This window comes from Sinocyclocheilus grahami, unplaced genomic scaffold (genome assembly GCF_001515645.1).
Source record: "Sinocyclocheilus grahami isolate Dianchi unplaced genomic scaffold, SAMN03320097.WGS_v1.1 scaffold68.1, whole genome shotgun sequence".
NCBI classification, from domain to species: Eukaryota; Metazoa; Chordata; class Actinopteri; order Cypriniformes; family Cyprinidae; genus Sinocyclocheilus; species Sinocyclocheilus grahami.
Genome location: NW_015505247.1, coordinates 1,310,024 through 1,331,217, shown reverse-complemented (window position 1 = coordinate 1,331,217; position 21,194 = coordinate 1,310,024). Strand labels below are relative to the sequence as shown.

At 36.6% G+C, this 21,194-nt stretch overlaps 1 protein-coding gene across 3 annotated transcripts in view; it reads right to left on the bottom strand.

Annotated features, from left to right (window-relative positions):
* Positions 1-1,272: 1,272 nt before the first annotated feature.
* LOC107585253 (protein phosphatase 1B-like) overlaps positions 1,273-21,194 on the bottom strand; it is a 42,996-nt gene continuing 23,074 nt past the window's right edge. For all 3 annotated transcript variants that reach the window (XM_016272196.1, XM_016272195.1, XM_016272197.1), the window contains exons 2-6: positions 10,401-11,270; positions 10,189-10,306; positions 7,447-7,558; positions 7,147-7,204; positions 1,273-2,556 (exon numbers count right to left, since the gene is read on the bottom strand). In XM_016272196.1, coding sequence (XP_016127682.1) covers positions 2,527-2,556; positions 7,147-7,204; positions 7,447-7,558; positions 10,189-10,306; positions 10,401-11,255 — 1,173 coding nt within the window. In that variant the 5' untranslated portion in view covers positions 11,256-11,270 and the 3' untranslated portion in view covers positions 1,273-2,526. The remainder of the gene's footprint in view (positions 2,557-7,146; positions 7,205-7,446; positions 7,559-10,188; positions 10,307-10,400; positions 11,271-21,194) is intronic.

Sequence of the window (21,194 nt, the reverse complement as noted above, 5' to 3'; positions counted from 1 at the left end):
TTAAATATAAATATTCTATGAAAAATAGCAATGATTCCTGGAAACACTAGAATAAAATAAAATGTTAAAAATCTCATGAACTTACTAAAATACTACTAAATAAATACTACTATTTAAATTAAAATGAAAACTATAAATATAAAAGAGAGAATTCAAAATATTAATAAATACTATAATCATATATTAATAACAGTAAAAAATAACAACACTGGTAATAATGAGAAAAGTAAATAAATAGCCTTTTCACTACATGATAAATCGGCTGGGAAACTTTCACCTTACACTCTCATAAAAAATAAATTTAAAAAAAGGGTGCAAATCCATCACTGCTGCGGTACCATTTCAAAACATTTTGAGGTACTTGTATGTGCCACTTAAAATAAGGTACAATAATATTTGTTCCTTAGGGTACCACCCTAGTGACGGATGTAATCAGAACTCTACAAAAATAAAATGAACTGCAACTTGATTATATAATTTTATTGATGGTTAAGCAGACTGTCATATTATTGGCAGACTGAATATTTGGTCCAATGATATTTTAATTTGAATGAACGGTTGTTAATGCAGCTGGTTTTAAATTATACAATGCATTCCTTGTTACAGGTACATAACTTTTTTCATCTTTACCATAGGTCTGGAACTAAATAAAATCCAAATTAAACAAATAAACCAAAACTTGTTCTGCGATTTTTAAAACAGGCTTTCATGATACCTTATATAGCATAGCACTTAATTAACCAGAATGCATTTTTAGCCTAGGCCTGAGGTGGCATGGCCACATACCACCCACAGTCTGCTCAATGACCATAGGATGCATATCACACACAAAACTTGAAAGCACTTTCTCAGTCTGAGAAGTAACCTACAACACTTTTTTTTTTATCGCTTGACAACAAAGTCAAGTTTATAAGGTCCAAGGCTGACACAATGAGTGCTTTAAATAATCACTACATTTGCCAAAGACATCAAATCTTTGAAACACTCTCAGGTTTGTTTGTGCCACTTAACAGTACAAGTAGATCAGCACTGTATATTCAGCTTTGTTTATCAGAAACAGATCACAACATTATACATATATCTTTTTTGTATTTTATGGCCAAACTTTCACTAAGAGTACCATCATTTGAAATAATTTCAGTTTATTATTGCTCTATCACCTCCTAAAATGCACACAAAAACAAATCAACCTGCAGGCTGGTCGCTTTATGTTCAGTCAGACAGTTTCTTCCCGTCCAGGCCTTTTCCAATGTGATTAAACATGAGCAAGACTGCTTTTTCCTGAAACTTTATTGTTCTGCTCAACATCACCTTTCAGGTTCTGAGGCCAATACTGTAGTCCATGGACTGCTGAACATATATGAGCAAAACCAACATTACACTGCAAGATGAATCAGAAAATATTCTGTGAATTCATCACAAAGCTAGTATTTTTATGATCAGTTAAACAAAAAAAACACTACTTCACAATATACTCTTGATAAGAAAAACTGAAAGGTAGGCTGCTGTAAGTTCACATCTGCATTGTGAAAGTGAGGGCTGATAAAGAGAGAAGACAGATATAATACAAAGGGGGAGCTGAGAAAAGCTGCGTGGCTTTGGTGGGTACTTAAAATCCCTTTTAGCCAACATCACCCACAGTTCTTGGGTGGCTGGGTTACACAAGTACATAAACAAATCTCAGTGTGTCTAAAGTAACTCACACAATGTGGCACGCTCATCGGTCACCACCAACTCAACTCTATTGCTTCACACGTTAAGCCACAAAGAACGTCAAACTTGGGAAAAATAAAAAATATATATATGAATTTATATATATTTATCTCTATATATTCTATATTCTCTGAAACAGCAGGATTAAAAAGCTTTCGACAACCTATCAAGTGATAACCTGCAAAATGAAGCAGAGTCGAGTCCGAGGTTCTACCAAAAGGTCAGTCAATGCACATGACGAGGGAGGAAAGGTGCAAAAGGCCAACAAGCTTCAATCATTTCCACGCAGGTTATGAAGTAATGAAGCAATTCTTTAAAACATGATCCACACACATTCATCATCAGTCAAATATATCCTCAATTAAAGCCAGTGATGATCCGTAAACCCATACCAGGGGCTGCAGTGGTCTCATGTAGCCAAGTTTATCAACTGTATCCTGGTCTCAGGGCATCTGGCGTTAGCAAACCTCACTCGAATTCACAGCCGACTTGAAAAGGCACCACAGCACAACATCCTCGGTTTCAAAATGAACACCAACAGCCACCACAAAAAAGTGAGAAAAAATGTTTTTTTTTATTGTATGATGCGTATTTTGTTATTGTTGTGTTTAAGTTTGTTTTTAAAACTGGAACTCCATTCTTTCCCTCATATATTAGAATTAAAGCATGTTTGTAATGCTTTTGGTTGTACTGTGTTTCCATTGTGTTGTGACTCTTGAAAGACTGTCCGTTGAATCTCTTGGTTTCACTGGAACAAAAGAAACATGACCAATGTCTTGTGTAGAACAGGTGCTCTTTCCTCAGGTGGGAAGACTACCACGGGTCCTCAAGGTCAGCACCACTCTGCAGAGAAAGACCACAAAGAGAAGACCATCAGCAGGCGAAGGCATTAGTCTTTGACACAAGTTAAATTATTAAATACACTACTGGTCAAACGTTTGTGGTTTGATTTTTTAAAACAAAAAATTAATGCAAGGATTTTTTATTAATCAAGGATGCATTAATTATTTAAAAGAGACAGGTAACAACAATGTTACAAAATATTTCTCTCTCAAATAAATGCTGTTATTTTAAACTTTCTATTCATCAAACAATCATTAACGGGTCCTCAAGGTCAGCACCACTCTGCAGAGAAAGACCACAAAGAGAAGACCATCAGCAGGCGAAGGCATTAGTCTTTGACACAAGTTAAATTATTAAATACACTACTGGTCAAACGTTTGTGGTTTGATTTTTTAAAACAAAAAATTAATGCAAGGATTTTTTATTAATCAAGGATGCATTAATTATTTAAAAGAGACCGGTAACAACAATGTTACAAAATATTTCTATCTCAAATAAATGCTGTTATTTTAAACTTTCCATTCATCAAACAATCATTAATATATATATATATATATATATATAGTGGTGTGAAAGTGTTGGCCCCCTTCCTGATTTCTTATAATTTTGCATGTTTGTCACACTTTAATGTTTCAGATCATCAAATAAATTTAAATGACTTGCTGTGATAAATGGAACCATGAATTCTGCGGTTTACCAAAAAATCCTGAAGGAAAATGTCTGGCCATCTGTTCGTGACCTCAAGCTGAAGCAAACTTGGGTTCTGCAGCAGGACAATGATCGAAAACACACCAGCAAGTCCACCTCTGAATGGCTGAAGAACAACAAAATGAAGACTTGAGTGGCCTAGTCAAAGTCCTGACCTGAATCCTATTGAGATGCTGTGGCATGACCTTAAAAAGGCGGTTCATGCTCGAAAACCCTCCAATGTGGCTGAATTACAACAATTCTGCATAGATGAGTGGACCAAAATTCCTCCACAGCGCTGTAACAGATTCATTGCATGTTATCGCAAACGCTTGATTGCAGTTGTTGCTGCTAAGGGTGGCCCAACCAGTTATTAGGTTTATGGGGCAAACACTTTTTCACACAGGGCCATGTAGTTTTGGATTTTGTTTTCCCTTAATAATAAAAACCTTCATTTAAAAACTGCACGTTGTGTTTACTTGTGTTGTCTTTGACTAATATTTAAATTTATTTGATCTGAAACATTAAAGTGTGACAAACATGCAAAAAAATAAGAAATCAGGAAGGGGACCAACACTTTTTCACACCACTGTATATATATATTGAGCAGCACAACGGTTTTCAACATTAATAATAATTTTTCTTGAGCAGCAAATCAGCATATTAACATGATTTCTAAAGAATCATTGGCTGCTGAAATGTAATAAATTACATTTTAAATACATAAAAATAGAAAACAGTTATTTTAAATTGTAATATTTCACAATATTAAGGTTTTTGTTGTATTTTTGATCAAATAAATGCAGCCTTACTAAATGCATACTTGAGGAAAAAAATTATCTAAACTTGGACCTACAGTATGATTATTTAAAATAGGTTAAATCCTTTTTATTAAAATATACACTGAATGTTTCAGGATGTACAAACAATTATTCAGCAAAGTATAAGTTCTCTCAACTGAATGTCTATCAAGTCCTAAACTTTTAAACCACAAATTAATGTACACATTTAAAATAATCTAATTTTAATTACACAATTGCCCCCAACCTCCTGTTGAAAGAAAAAAAAAGGATCATAAAAAGCACTTGGACAGTGAGAAAACTTATTACAATTGTCCCTGGTCTCCCATGCTCCATTACAGCTAACCATTACAGTGATTACTCAACCTTGAAACCAGAATTGTGCAGTTCTTGTTTCTTTGTCTAATATTTTATTTGCAGCAGTAAAACTGTGATTTAATCATTTCTTCACTCAAGATCAAACAATTAACTGTTGTACAAGGCACAGACACGATTCAGAGAAGGAAAGCCAATGGGATAATCGGATTGTGCATTTTTGATTTTTTATGTTTTTTCCCCCTTCTTCTATTGTGTTATTTTCTACTCTCACTTCCCAGCAGCCAAAGTTACACATCTGCATCACAGAGAAAAAAATATGCACGTGCAAAGCATCAACATGAAAGACTGTGGAAAATTGATCCAGGCCCTTGTAAAATGGCTGATTAGAGAGTAATATTTTTGGTCCCTAATATGATTACTTTTCAAGGACACATCCAAGTAAGCCATTTCTTGACATAGAACATACAAGTGCAAGTCATCTGCATTTATTGACAGTAACACTGTTGCTTTGGTAATGTAAAACACAAATAAAGAAGTGAATTATCTACAGGGCGTGAATATTTAACAGGTAAGAGTATACAATATAACTATACATTGACAGTTTGGTCACACTGCAAACCAGCAACTAATTAAATGGAAAATTCCCACTACTGATGCATTCATAAGATCAGTACATATGGGGTAGATTAGGGGATTTTCCACCACAATGTTCAAACAAACTCAAGTCACTCTTTCTGCAGAAAACATTAGTATCAATTAGTAATCAACTTACCAAATGAAACAGCTGGGCTGCATTAATCAAAGGGTGAACACATACATCATTAGATCTATTAATGTGCCTCAATATGTTTGTTCTTGATACGAATACCATCCTTGCTTTATACATTTGATCAAGAATATTGTAGTCAATTACAGCAGATATATAACTGCAAACTGTTCATCTTGCTGTAAAAAAAACAGGTTATGGTACTATAAAAAATGAGGGGTGGACAGTGTATAAATCTTACTACACACTGTCACTGGCTATCACTGAGAAACACAAGGATCTAGTCTACTCCTCTCAACAAGCCAACAAAACATCACTCACTGACACTGATGAGGCCTAGGAATGTCAAAAGTACCAAGTTGATACTAAAAATTAAATAATATAAATGCTGTCAAACAGAACTGGTTTTATGTTAATAAAATGAATCAAACCACAATGCTGACAGGGGGAAAAAACATTCTTCATTAGTTTCTTTATTAATGTTAACTTGAATAATTACTTGGAAATACTAGACTTTCTTTGAGCTATACTTGAAAGTGACCATACTATTTAAAAGTTTCGGGTTGAGAAGACATTGTAATGTCTTATACTCACCAAAGCTGCGATTATTTGATCAAAAATACAGTAAAAACAGCAATATTGTGAAGTATTATTACAATTGAAAAACTTTTCTATTTAATATATTTTAAAATGTCTTTCTTTCAGCAGCCACTACGCCAGTCACATGATCCTTCAGAAATCACTCTAATATACTGATCTGCTGCTCAAACTTTTATGATTATCATTGTTGAAAACAGTTTTGTAGCTTAATATTTTTGTGGAACCTGAGATACATTTAAGTTCACAAAAACTGCATTTATTTGAAATAGAAAACTTTTGTAACATTATAAATGACTTTACTGTGTAATTAAATTACAAAAATAATAAAAGTATAAAAGTAATGAAAGCACAATTTCTTAAAAAAAAAAAAAAAAAAAACATCTTACTGACCCCAAACATTTTAAAGGTAGTGCACATTCCTTTGTTTCAGTTAAATTTGTTAATATATTACGTTTTTTTTTTTTTTTTTACTTTAATTAGATTTTACTTTGGTATCAAGAATCCTGAAATCTCTCTGCCACTGATATTGACTACTGACATTTTGGTATCGTGACAACCCTAATGATGAGAGTCCAAGAGCGTAGAGAACACAATCTCTCTCTCTCTCTCTCTCTCTCTCTCTCACACACACATACCAAATATCTCTTGGATGTCCAATAGGGGAGAGGGGAACACTTGGATCAAAACTCCAGCTTTGTCCAACTGGTGTCCAGACCAACACATGAGAATGTGTCACACTAATTAGACATACAAAGCTAAGTGACACATTCTTCTGAGGTGTTTGCCTCACACACACACAAACGTTCATGTTCATGGGTACAACAACTGGACAGGTAACCAAATGCAGGCTTTAGTTCAGTTTTGCCAGATCACACATTGAGCAGTGGCATTATCATCATGAGACATGGCTGAAGAGTTCATGATAGCATAAAAAGCTAATAAAATAACATGCTTGTGTGCTCACTAATCAAGTCTGATTGGTCATGCTTACAGGCTGATAGATCTCAGTTCAACACCTTGATGGGATGTATTGGGAGTGTTTGTGATGTGGTGATCTCAACCGCTGTGCTTTGGGGCAGAGGATTATTTGAATGAGCTCATTACACCTGTGATTTGAGCAGGATGTTTTACTATCAGCAGTAAATAAATGAGCGAAGTGTGGGATGGAGAAAGCAAACACTCAGGAGAGAGAAAGTAACAATATGTGATTCGCAGTTGATGGATGTTAATACCAGGTATAAATGGTAGAGTGAGCGAGGCGCAGAACAAGGCTACGTCTCATGATGAGATGAGTCCAATAGGTCAAGGGGAAGTTAAAACTTCTACATTTTAATGGTAAGACCAGGGGCTGGCATGTACTGCTGTCATCACACCAGGAGGTTCTAGACCTTTAAAAAGCAAGACTCCATTCATACTCACACCATCCTCTTCTCTTTGGGGGTTCAACCGGTTGTACACTGCTTCAATAACACTGTGCCTGTAAAGAAAGACAACAGACAACATATTAGAAAAAAAAAATTTTTTTGGGGTGAAATGGTGTACAGGGTGTAGAGGTTATAGATCAAGATTGGATTCTGGGTCAAGCCCATTTGGGACTAAACCAGCAAACTTTGTTAGCATTCCAGATCCTTAAATATTAGACTCACTACCCTGTGTCCCATAAACGAGTTTGTGCAGGTGTAAACCTCTGTGTGGTTTGTAACCATGATATTTACTTACTTGCTGGCAAGGCCGCCCCCTGGTGGGAGATTGGGGATGCTTTCTTGGGACAGGCTGCTAATGACATGTGCCAGCTCAGGCACACCTTCTTCCCCTGCTTTCTCAATGAGCTCTGATTAGGAAGCCGAAAGGATAAACCACAGGTTAAAACTGGCTAAATATGTATTTGACTACTCCATTTAATGGAACACTACAATGTACGCAGGACAACTTGGTGAATATGTGAACTACTGTACGTGTATGAAGAAATGAGCAATGCAGTATGGATACTACTAGTGTAGAGCATTGGTGTCACCTGGTATTATATTAAAAAAGAGAAATGGGAGATAAAGACTTAAAAAAGAAAAAAACAGACACTGAGAGACAAGAGTGAGACTCTAGAAGGAAAGTCTGTGGCCCAGTTGGGCTGCTCTGGGCCTGTTGCCAGTTAGATGTTCAGCCAGCACATTCCTCACCAGAGCAGCAGTGCCGACGACTCCCTCAGGCCTTCTCAGCACCCAGCCAAACATTACAACAACGTTAAATGAACTTTTGCCCAAAGCTCAAGGCCAAGAGTTTACATAACCCCTAAACCCCCACAAAACCAACAACTACTCGCCAGAATATGTCCAATGTACAATACAGCAAGGAAAGGCCAGTGGGAAAAAAGTAAAAATAAACAGTATCAGGCTATTGAGAGATGATATAATAGGAAGAGAGAAAGATTAAGACATTTCTCTTTAATAAAATGCCTATTTTCTGAAATCAATTCAATTCTTTTGAATTATTTATTTTTGAATTTGACTACACTGGTTGTGTTTGTTTCTCCGTAAATGCTTGCAGCAAATCAAAAGAAAAAGGTTTCCTGTCATTAGATTTGGATTGAGCATTGCTGCAGGAAAGTGGTGCAGAAAACACTGATATAGGCAATATTTTGTATAAATTATAAAAGCATTATCTTTTAAAAAAAGGGCCCAAACTACGCAGAGCAAGTTTAATAGAGCAGAATCAATATCAGTTTGTTGATTAAATTGATATTTTATCCAGCTCTGATATTAAATATAAACATAACACTAGTAATTTAAGTAACCTTATTGTTTATTTGACTATTTTCAATACATTGAATAATTGTTACTGCTGACAGATACCATAACAACGATGAACACCATCTTTATCACTTTATTTGTGTCTTTATTCAATTTTTTTTATTTGTTCTATTGCATGTTAGAATGTTGGTATAACATCCCCCCCTAAGTAAGCCCACTCCCACTAGTATTTGTAAATATTAAGCCGCAAAACGATTAATATTTAAATATGAATTCTGCGTGTCTCTGTGTTAATGAATGGCGCAGACGCGCGGTTTTGTGTAGGACTCGTACTGAAACGCTCGTGACGCTTCCGGTGATATTAACCTCTGCCGTCTCACTAATGAGGACATAAATACATGAACAACATCTCCAGAACTGCTCTGAGAGTCACTTCATGAGCATTTGACTGTTTCATTTGAGTAAAACTATCATCATGTCATACACACACAGAAATGTAATGGTATTCACGGCAACCCGTCAAAATAAAAGTTCGGTTTAACTTGAGGGCATTGGCTGTTACTCACATATTACTACTGTTGAGTAGAATGTACGTAACAGACTGCTACTACTACTACTAAAATGATTAAAACCTTATTTTTAAGGAATACGCATTCAATATTTCTTCAATGTTTTAATTGTAATATTAAATTACCTTTATTTTCCAAAAAATTTAATTTGTTTAATTTTCATTACTTAAAAGATAGATTAAATGAATGTTTTATGCCTTAAAACAAAATGTAAATACACAACACAGAATTTCTGAGCAAAAAAATCAAAAAGCTATTGTAAGAATAAATGAAACTTGTTTTATGCTGTCAAATTAGACATGCTAAAACAGAATTTGGTTACAATAAAACATAAGGTTGGACAAATAAAACATTTCATAGGGCCCTAAACGTAATATTTGTTAAGATTTTTTATAAATTGATGTTCAATTGTTTAAGTTTCATGATTTTAATTAATTAGACATGCTTTTTGATTACTAAAATGTAATTTAATCATTAAAAAGGAGTCCAGAAAAAAAAAAAAACTATTTCTATTTCAGAAAAATTCTGTTCTTCTTAACTTTCTATTCATCAAAGAAACCTGAAAAAATTATATTTAATTCTAAATTTCAACATAATAATAAATTATTTTTGAGCAGCAAATCAGAATATTAGAATGATTTCTGAAGGATCATGTGACTGGAGTAATGATGCAAAAAATATAGCTTTGAAATCACAGGAATAAATTACATTTTAAAATATATTTCAAAATGTTACTGTTTTTGCTGTATTTTGGGGGGGAAAAAATGCAGGATTGAAAGAATTTCACATTTCTTGTTTGAATGAAGGCTAAATACAACAATAAACATTAATTTACTTGTGCTGGGTTTTTTTTCTAAAATATTATATGGTTTTATATGAGGTGTCAGAGACTTGGCAAATTCATTTTTCATAAGTTTGTATGCACAGACATCTGTTGTGGCGTTCTTGGCAGTTTTTACGAGGCTTTTTTTAATAGTGTTCATATCGATATCGGAATTATATCATATTGACTGAAATTAAGAAATATATCGTGATATACATTTTTGCCTTATCGTCCAGCCCTACGTAAACCTAGGGGAAACACTGTAATCCTATGGTGGACTAACTAGGCATCATGTGGCGGGTCAATGAGCTCTTCTATTCCTCACCTTCCACACGTGACTCAAGGTACTTGTCCAACTCAGCATCTCTCTTTAACGCCTCCTCTGACACCTGGGGTGCATTTGGCAAACAGACTAATACAATACTCATATTATCTCGACTTCCCTGAAGGAGAAAAAGAAAGAAGAAAAAAACGAAATAATCTCACCTGAGGATAAAACATTCATGCCAAGTAAAAAGTGAGAGTAAGCAACTGTACCTTATGTAGACAGGTATCTACAACCTCATTGCACACTCTCTCCAGGTCATCTGTCACCTCCAGCCTCGATCGCACAAAGGCACACAGCTCCTCGTTGCTCATCACATCCCAAATACCGTCACACGCCAGCACCACAAATTCATCCTCCGCATCTGACCGAGCAATTTCAAATACTTCAGGCTCCGGTGACACGAGCTGCTCTGTGGGGCCCTTGCCCTCTACACACTTGTAGTCATAGTCACCCAGTGCTCGGGATACAGCCAGCGATCCATTAACCCTCTGGATCATCACAGAGCCACCTGCATTCTGTATACGCTCCTTCTCCCGTGGGTCGCAGGGCTTATGGTCCAGCGTGGAGAAGCAGACGTGCGCGTTGCGGCAGAGAAGGGCCCGTGAGTCCCCGCAGTTAATGAAGTACAGATGTTCTGGAGAGAGCAGCACAGCCACCGCGGTGGAGCCACTGCGGTCCATGCCGTTTCGGAGGTCTGTGAAGCTGCGCATGTGTTCATCAATCCTCAGGAAGCCGGCGCGGATACCCCTCTTCACCGCTTCTATGGCTGGTGTCTCGGGTGCTGGAGTTCCAGCCTTCCGCAGTTCATCTGCTGACCCCGCAGCGACGATATGTTCCAATAGGTGTTTGGAACTGTAGTTAGCAACACGCGAGCCGGCATGCCCGTCATAGACGGCAAAGAAGGACCAGTCGTCCAGGCCATGTGGCAGGCCTACGGCTGCAGTGTGCGCATCCTCCATCTCCACCCTCCATCCCTGCATGCTGCTGAGGCCAAAATGCAGGCCGTTCCCTTCCCCATGCGCATTGTATTTCTCTGTTTTGGGCTTATCTAAAAACGCCCCCATGGCTCAGGCCACCGTCTGCAGAGACAGAGAAAAAACCATAGTAGGTACACAAGACACATTGAAAAATACATGGAAAGTGGGTTTACAGCACAAAAGAAACACTGAAACATCTTTTAAAAGCTTCATATATATGTGTAATCGATGAAGCTTAAATGCATAAGCTAACATTAAGCATCCCCTCACACTCCATCAACGCTGTAAAGGCACACACCAAGAGCTGCTTTAGACATGAAGATTCGAATTAGAGGGGGAAAAAAACAGCACATATGGTCCAAAAACGCCCACTGCGGAGTGAACACAAATGTGGAAGGTTTAGTCTTAGTGCTCAATAGACAGATTTCTATTAACAACAAACTTTGAGTGAAATAAACATGTAGAGATTCTTGGCCCTTAAGCCACAGAGTGGGCGTAGCTTCTGAAAATCTACAAACTGCAGCCCAGATAATCTAATTGCCTGTGTAGGGCTGCTTTACTGCTACAGCAGCGTATCCTGCACTGCTATTCAAGCATTAGCCACAGAAAAATATATATTACACTGCTCTATGAAAGCAGTGTAGTGGTGCTTCATTGCTGAGGTGAATCAAACTACTGATGAATCAAATTCTGCAGTCAAATATTTTCGTTATTGAGAGATAAACAGCATATCTGATCAGTTTTATATGGTACAACATTTCATGTCCATTTATTTGTTCAGTAGGTGTGTAAAAAGGTGGAAAATCACCCAATGAGGGTTTGTTTTGTGATAACGACCGGCTGTATATTATCCCTTACACATTTTGTGTCCCGTTTAAGAACAAATCACTTGACTGGTGTGATTTTGAAAAGAATATGAAAATTCAGAATACATGACAAAATATAGAATTATAGAACTACATGGCAAAATCAGGTTTGAAAGGTAAACTTCTGGTTTGTCCTCTTATTATCAAGTTTCAAGCTGATTAAAGTAAAAAATACATATTAAAAAACAAACAAAAAAAACAATAAAAAAGCACATCTAAATATAGGGCTGGGTATCGAAATTGAACATTTTTAGGCACTGACCGAATTGCCTCGATTCCATCTAAAAATATCTTGTCGTTCAGTACCAAATTTCGGTACCTAAGTGGATAATCTCATTAACGTCAGTGAGCTAATAAGCATGCAGCATGCTTGATGTGCCTAAATCAAGTGCTGGTGATTGGCTCTGGTGAGGCATCCAGGAAAAACACTAGTTTACACCGGTTCTGCCCAGAGACAGAATGTGTGTCAGCCTCCCAACCCCAATAGATTGAAGGTTACGTTACACTAGTGCGTTTTTGTTTCAATTTATTTATTTATGTTTTAATACCATATCAGCAACTAAGGCTATATTCATGGCAACATTAACAATATCATTTCAATACATAATTTACAATAACATAACATTTTCTTAGGAAACAATCATTATACAAAAGCATACAAGAAACAACAATAGCACTGATGAAAATCATATACAATCTTTCAGTTTAATCAGTAATTAAAATTCTAAAATTCTTCCAGGAGATACTTTTTTAAAAATGTCTTTTGCGTTTTTGTTTTAAAATGGCTTTTTAAAATGAAAACAATCCTTGTCCATACTGGCGTTTCCACTGCATTTCAGAAAAGATCTCCGGTCAACACTACACGACTGAAAATGCATGCTATGTGACCATTCATGCACACTATAGCATCATGCTACATAAGACAATTTAAAAGATTTATACTACGCTTTTAATCAAAACTCACTTTAAACCACAAAGAATGTTTGTAATAACTTCCAATTGTGATCTAATGTGGGTTTTGGCAATATAATGTTGCTGAAATATGCTATTTGTAGCCTTTTAGTGCGCCCTTAGTCCTGTCATTCTTCTGTGATCGCCTTACACCATGTCTACACCGGATGCGACAGTTGTCACACTGCGTCGCTACAGCTAAAATCAGTCAATACTGAACGTGACAAAGTGACCGTTGCAAATCATTTGAATTTTGTGTCAGCATGTCATAAATAGAACGAGGCAGCAGTTTACTGTCAGGGATTTGTCGTGTCGCGCCATGCCAGTGTAGACAGCTTCACTGATTATAATGGGTTCTATAGTATTTTGTCAGGTCGCGCCGCGCCACTCGCGTCCGGTGTAGACACGGTGTTGTTCATCACAAAAGTAGTGTAACTGCAAGTGAAGTGATTGCAGAGATTACACATCTCACCCAGCAGGAAGACAGGATTTGCTTTCCTCAGATGGAACTGACTGTTAAGACACAAAGTCAAGCTGGGACATGTAGCTGTCTGGACTATTTCTATTTTCCAGATGAATCACACTAGACAGTAGGGTTGTGCTGATAGACAATAGTACCGTGTATCGACGATAGTCAGAGATAGACAATAGCAGATGTCTTTGCCAATAGTCAAGACGATATTAGGCTCATTCTCCTATTAATGTATTAAATAATAATAATAATTATTATTATTATTATTATTAAGAGGCCCAGTATAATTCGGCTGTTATCATCAAACTGCCCCGCTTTTTCATTTAGCACTGTATTTCTCTCACACACACGCACACGCACACGCGCGCACGCAAAAGAGGAGCCAGTAGCCGGTGAAGGAGTCTCCAACCACAAACACAGACACATATCGTCTGCGGATATAAGGTATTTCGTCGCACTTTAACAAGTAATCTGAACGGCCTATATACAGGGCTCTAAACTGCGACCAATTTTTGAGAATGTGCGCGTAAAAATGTGACGTGGTCATGGCCGCAGCACATTGTAGCAGGAGTCAGATTTCACTGATCACGTGAAGAGAGGCGCGAGCATGCGGAGGATTTGGTTTACAAACTAGTAAAAGACTGCTTCTTAAACCAGAGAAGGTGAACATGTTGGTATTCTTGTGGAAAAAAAACATGCAAGTCCTGTCAGCGACAGCCAATTTAGTTTTACTTTTCTTTTTGTTTTTGTTTTGAAAAGCTTGTTATCTTTGCCGTTTACCTCGCGTTACGCTATGGAGGCTTTCCTTATTTTATTATTATTATTATTATTTATTTGATTCCTCAGTGTTTGTTAAACATTTGTAATTTATTAGTCGATATATACAGCATGTGATGTATCCTATGGCATGCCTCGTCTTTTTCGTTTTTGTTAATAAAGTTTATGTAAGCTAGTTTGTCATTGTAGCCTACTGTTTTATTGTTGTGGTGCTTTTTAATTAGGAATAACAATAAATCCATCAAAAGTGAAAGGTGTAGATATAAGCAAAACAGTGAAAGTGAAAGCACACGAAAAGAGGAATTCCTGTTCATAAAATTTAAATCACAAATAATGAACGGGTTGAATGTTGAACACTTTTGTTACCCTATAACAATAAACTATGATAAAAGTTCATCAGCATGCATTGATTAATCAAATGCTGTAGCAAAAAAAAAAAATTTGACAAAATTATGTGCTCGTGTGACCAAATGAGAAAGTTAGTCACAAAAGAGCGACAAGTGGGAAGAATGAGTCTAGAGACCTGATATACAGTATGTGCAATATTTTAACCGAGCCCTCACTAACTGAGTTAAATGCCACAGTTATGTTAGAACGCATCTCATTTTTGTTTCTGTGGCGGCGCGTTGGGCTCGTCATGGGGTGCGCGGTCCGGAGCGCTGTATGACTGATGTATCCTTTTAATTTAAATTTACTCCAAATATATGAACTTACCTGTTTTAAATACTTTATATTTAACATTTATGTCCAATATTTAGTGTTAAACTATTGGTCTTTTAAATAAATCTACTTTTGATTTTCACCATTGACTGATTTTGCAGACCTTTTAGACTGATAACGTACGTACTCTGATGTGGCAAACTTGTCGCAGGACGCGCGGTCCTAATAGCTATGTATGACTATGTAGCGTCTCGACCAATCTAACACACTAATTTTAATTTGATTTAACAAATCAATTATTCATTAGGTTAACAAATCGTCACAGTCCCCTCACTCAATAAACTGGATGCCAGGATGTCTGCTGAACACCAGGCCCTCTGGTCTGTGTGTGTGTGTGTGTGTGTGTGTATGTGTATGTTAGACCAGTTTATGTGTTTATGTAGTATGTTAGACTAGTTTAAGTGTTTATGTAGTTAATAAAACCTTACTTGTATCACACTTGACGTGTTCATTGTTTGCTCATAACCGGAGTCAATAATCATGCAGATTTACGTTACAAGCTTATAGAATTGTACAGTAAGAAAGTTATTTCCCTTAACCAGGAAATTAACGTTCTTAGAATTGACAAGACAGTTGACCCTGAGTGGTCAGCTAAATATCTACAGCGGATCTAATATATGAATAGTTAATTATAACTAGTTATGGTTAATTATTCATATTTCCCCATGAGCTGATTCGCTACAACTATTTTAATTATTTTTGTATTTAACATGTTAGTTTATCAGTATTTTTGAAAGTATATTATTTAAATTTGTGGTGCTTCCATAGACTCCCTCTCTCTCGGGTGTTTTAAAACACCAAATAGTTATGAAATAGTCTATGATAAGTATAGAGAGTCTCTCTCTTGCCCCCACCCACCCATGCACGATAATATCGTCTATCGGCGATCTCACGGACTGGCGATATGACGATTTGAAAAATTACCATATCGCCCAACACTACTAGACAGTGAACATACAAAACCAATCATTTAAAAAAAAAAAATCAAAACAGAATTCTGCTCGTCTTTTGCTGAGATGAGGCACTTGGTTACCGTGGTGAGAGTAACAGATACATGGAAACTCCATCCAGAACCTATGCAACCTAGCAAAACCACACATGCTAAAAAACAGGTCTGATTCAGTGAGGAAGAGATGAATCCAAGGATCTATTTACAGGATAGAGTGAAAATGACCCTATTTATTCATGCTGCGGTGACCTCAGTATCACAGGTTTAACGCAACAACGCTAGCAGAGTTCTGGAACGCAGAGCTCACAGTCAGCCAACAGTGAAAGGAGGTCAGCCACGCTGCCAGATCAGTCACACAACAGCTCTTTTTGACCACAGGTTACAGATTCAATTCTCAGCAAACATTACATGAGTACAGAAATAAATGTATAACAATTCTAGGTCGAAATGAGGACAGATAGCTAACTTGCACTGTGAAAATATGACTCAAGTTCTCTGCTATTCAGGTGCAAACTGATCAAACTAACATGCGGGTACTGTTTTTGTAGCAGAGCAAACTAACAACCTTTTATAGTTAAAAACTAACAACTAACAACATGCTGTTCTATGAATATGCACTCTGTAATTTCATTGATTTAACCCTCACAAGCTTTAAAACATAACTCAGTAACAGCTCCTTGTTCAATTTAAGTCAGCCACAACAAAGCAAGGGCTTGCAGTTCATTCAGTTCATAGAGCTCAATCACTGATTTATACGACTGATTCAGGCCAGTTACCCCCAAATTCATCAGTCTTTTTGATCAGTTAATTTAAAGAATCAGTTCTTAGTGCCTGATTTTTTAAATCACACTGGTGGTGGTGCATGTTTGTATACAAGTATTTCTTTTTTGTATCACATTCAGCTCAGTCAGGCTTACAGATACAATTTTTCATTTAGTTAAGTTGGTTCAGCAGGGTCAGAAAAATAAAAACATGTGGAGAAGAAAAGATGCATGTTAACAGCAAAAGACTTTAAAGGGGTCCTATTATGCTCTTTTACAAAGTCTTGATTTTGTTTTGGGGGTGTAATAGACCATGCTCTCATGTTTGGTGGTTCGAAAAACGCATTATTTTTCACATAATTTACATTATTACAATACCTTTCTCCCCAGGCTGGCACAAACGGCTCCATTAGTACCGGCTTTGATGAAGGTCCGCCTTCCGAAAAACAAAATGTGATGTGATTGGTTAGCTGTCCCAGTGCATTGTGATTGGCGAACAGCTTAGACGGTGTTTCAGTACTGCCACGCCCCTTGATCCGTCTTTCAACAAAAGCTTTTGGCAAATCCGGCACTTCTCACTCGTGATGTGGACGCTGTCCTCAGTATGTGTGTGCAGCACACAATAGCAAATTGGGGTTATAACGCTCAGGAACAGAGTTTAAAAAGTAAATTGCAACCACTGTTTCCTGACATCATCCGCTTTCGGAAGTGAAAAAAAAAAAAAACAGCGTTTAAGGCGGTCGCACACCGGACGAGAAGCGCAGCCTCACGCCACGTCTTTAAAATTCGAACACATTATTTTATACGAGTGTAGGCACACCAAAATATTGAGGAAACGATGGATAATTTTCGTGCTAAAGTAAAGTAAAAGACCGCTTCTTAAACCAAAGGTGAACATGTTAGTATTCTTGTGGGGGGGGGGCATGCAAGTTTATTTTTACTTTTCTTTTTGTTTTCATTTGCGTCTGTATATAATACAGCATGTGGTGTATGCCATGCCTCATCTTATTCATTTTTGTTAATAAACGTTTTGTAAGCTTGTTTGTCATTGTATCTTACTGTTTTATTGTTGTTGTGCTTTTTAATTAAGAACAACAATGAATCCATCTTTTGTTTAAGTCTTAAAAAGTGAAAGGTATAGATGTAAGCAAAACAGACAATTATCTTTTCTTGTAAAATGTGACAAGATCGCAAATTCAAAAGCGAAAGCATCCGAAACCCGCGGCTTATAACAGCAAGAGGAACTCCCGTTCACAAAATTCAAATTACAAATAATACTACCTAATGAAAAACAGTTTGAATGTTAACCTCTTTCGTTTCCATATAACTATAAACTATGATAAAAGTTCATCAGCATGCATTGATTAATCCCATGTTGTAACCAAAAAAAAAAAAAACCATTGCAACCAAATCATGTGCTCATGTGACCAACTGAGAAAGTTAGTCACAAAAGAGCGACTAGTGGGAAGAATAAGTCCGGAGCCCTGAAATTACTCAAGTAGTAAAAGGGTTACGGTGCATTTCATTACTGAAGACTTCGACCTTAAAATAATATATATATATATATATATACACATGTATATATACAAAGTATCTCACAGAAGTGAGTACACTCCTCATATTTTTGTAAATATTTTATTATAGCCAGCATGTACAGTGACATACTGAAGCAGAGCATGATCCCCTCCCTTCGGAGACTGGGCAGTATTCCAACATGATAACGACCCCAAACACACCTCCAAAACATCCAAGTAAAGGTGATGGATTGGCCAAGCATGTCTCCAGACTAGGGATGGCTCGATACCACAATTTTGACTTTGGTACGGTACTAGGATCTAATACCTCGGTATCGATACTAAATTGATACCATAGGTGACAAATAACCAGCCTCAAAATATAAGTGAATTGAAAACAATTTTATTAAACGCACTGCTTGGAACTCAGCACGAAAAATTGTGCAAACAAAATGTAAAAATAAATAAATAAATAAAATACCTACATTGAACATAGGTCAGATTTTGATTTTGAAGAAAAAAAACTGAAGAGATAAAATTAAAATAGGATCATGTCTTCATATCATGCAAAGGTAATATTTGGCAAATGTTGAAAGAATGGGGAGGCTTGATTCATGCCTTTTCCACAGAGAAAGTGGGTTTTCTGTGGCACTGGTCTCTTCCATGGTCTTGTATGTGTGGAGTAGGGCTGCACGATAAATCGCATGCGATATTTAATGCACATCTTATCAGAAAAGCCGGCAGGTCGGTTGGTTCACCTTTTTCATCACTTTTGTAGGCAAAGTAATGCCATATTTCACTTCTACCGCTTGCTTTATTTATTATTTTCGGACGTGTAGAGTGAGTTTCACCCGTTTTATCCTTTGTCGTTTCTCCGTTGTCATGCTTGCCGGTTTCGTGTCAGTTTGAGTAACACAGCAGCGAATTAAATACCGAATTGAGCAAAATGATGATATCGTACCGTTTGAAATATAATAAATACCGGTATTTTTCCAGTACCGGTATACCGCACATCCCTAACATACAGTATTGTTATATTATAATGCTATCATATTGGTTAAGTTAGTGCTGGAAAATAATGGTGGCCACACAAAATATTGACACTTTGGGCCCAATTTGGACATTTTCACTTAGGGGTGTACTCACTTTTGTGGCCAGCGGTTTAGACATTAATGGCTGTGTGTTGAGTTATTTTGAGGGGACAGCAAATTTACACTGTTATACAAGCTGTACACTCACTACTTTACATTATATATATATTCTTATTTATTTAAAGTATGTTTAAATTTAACAGTGTTTAAAAAGTGCAATCCACATGTTTACATAGGTTTATAACAGTGACTTTGAATTACATAAAGTAGTGTGGTAAAGCAACAGATTGTTTTTATATTTCTGCAATAGTTTGTGTGATTTGTTACGGACTTTCATGTTAATGTTTACACCAGGCTTATTTGTCAGTACTTTATGTTGTCATAATTATTACATGCTTACCAGGTTGGAAGTTCAACAAATCAGTCGATATACTACTGTGATTGTAGTTGTTAAATAAAAATGTCATTCATGTAAATTCATGCATCACCTGATTTAATGATTTCATCGTAACATTTAGGCTTTGCCTACAGAAAAGAACATTTATGTTTAATCTATCTAATATTGTGTTGGTCATACTATACAATGATTTATAGCTTGTCTTTGTTGAATAATACAGAACATAAAGAGCTTAAATAATTACATATTAAATCGCAACATTGGTTAAAAAAAAAAAAACCGCAATTACATTACTTTCCAAAATCGTTTAACCCTAGTTACAATGCAAAACATGAGGAAAAACATTAACAATTACTACAGCATTTAGATTTATACAGTACATTAGATAAGTTCAAAGGTTGTTTTTCTCTTGATTAAGTGATGTTAAATTTAGCCTATTTATTAAGTTTACGGTTCCAAGAAATGTCAGAGGGGTTACAGAAAGATTAACAAAATAAACAACAAATAAGAAAAAAATGGAAGTTCATGTCAGAAAGGTTGCTAGCACACTATCCACTTAAAGGGGTCATATGACGATGCTAAAAAAGAACATTATTTTGTGTATTTGGTGTAATGAAATGTGTTTATGCAGTTTAAGGTTAAAAAAACACATTATTTTCCATATACTGTACATTATTGTTTCTCCTCTATGCCCCGCCTTTCTGAAACACGTCGATTTTTACAAAGCTCATTGTTCTGAAAAGCGAGGTGTGCTCTGATTGGCCAGCTATCCAATGCATTGTGATTGGCCAAATACCTCAAGCGTGTGACGGAAGTTTTACGCCCCTCACCATACTGTGATGCCATGTCCCGGTGCTACGAGACAAAAACAATAAAACCCATTATAAACGAGGCATTTGTTCCATCCAGTGGGGACATAATCACTGATTATAATGACTGATACTTTCTTTTTACGTGTTGCATTGCATCGCGCCGCGTAAACATAAAACCATGTCTGCATTTGTGATCGGAGAAAGGACAAACAACAAGTGCTACTCTACACTGCTCAAAACTCACGTTTGAATAGTCAGTGGCAAATCCTTTAAATATGAAAACGTACTTACAGGCTGTGAGTCAGCAGTATTTGACAGAACACCGCCATTGTAGGCTACTCTCCCAGAAAACAGGCCTCGTCCTCCGCAAAATGCGTTGCGCACACACGAAAATTTGGTTGAACTGTTCTGGAACATTGTTGTAAATACAACTTAACGACTGATTTCTAGTTGTGTCCTCATTTGGAAGGCCAAACAAAGTAGTTTCACTTTCATAAAACACACAGCGTCTCCACGACATGGCGGCGGCAGCAGCGACAATACTACAGTGAGAATAAAAGTTATGCCTTCTTTCTTTGCGTGACCATTTGGGCGGTGTTATGCAAATCTTCCCACACAGTGACTTAGACATGTGGGGGCGTGTTTAAACGAGGCGTTTTAGGAGGGCGTGGATGAGTCTCAACTTCTATAAAGAATATCTCTTTGGGTTTGAGACT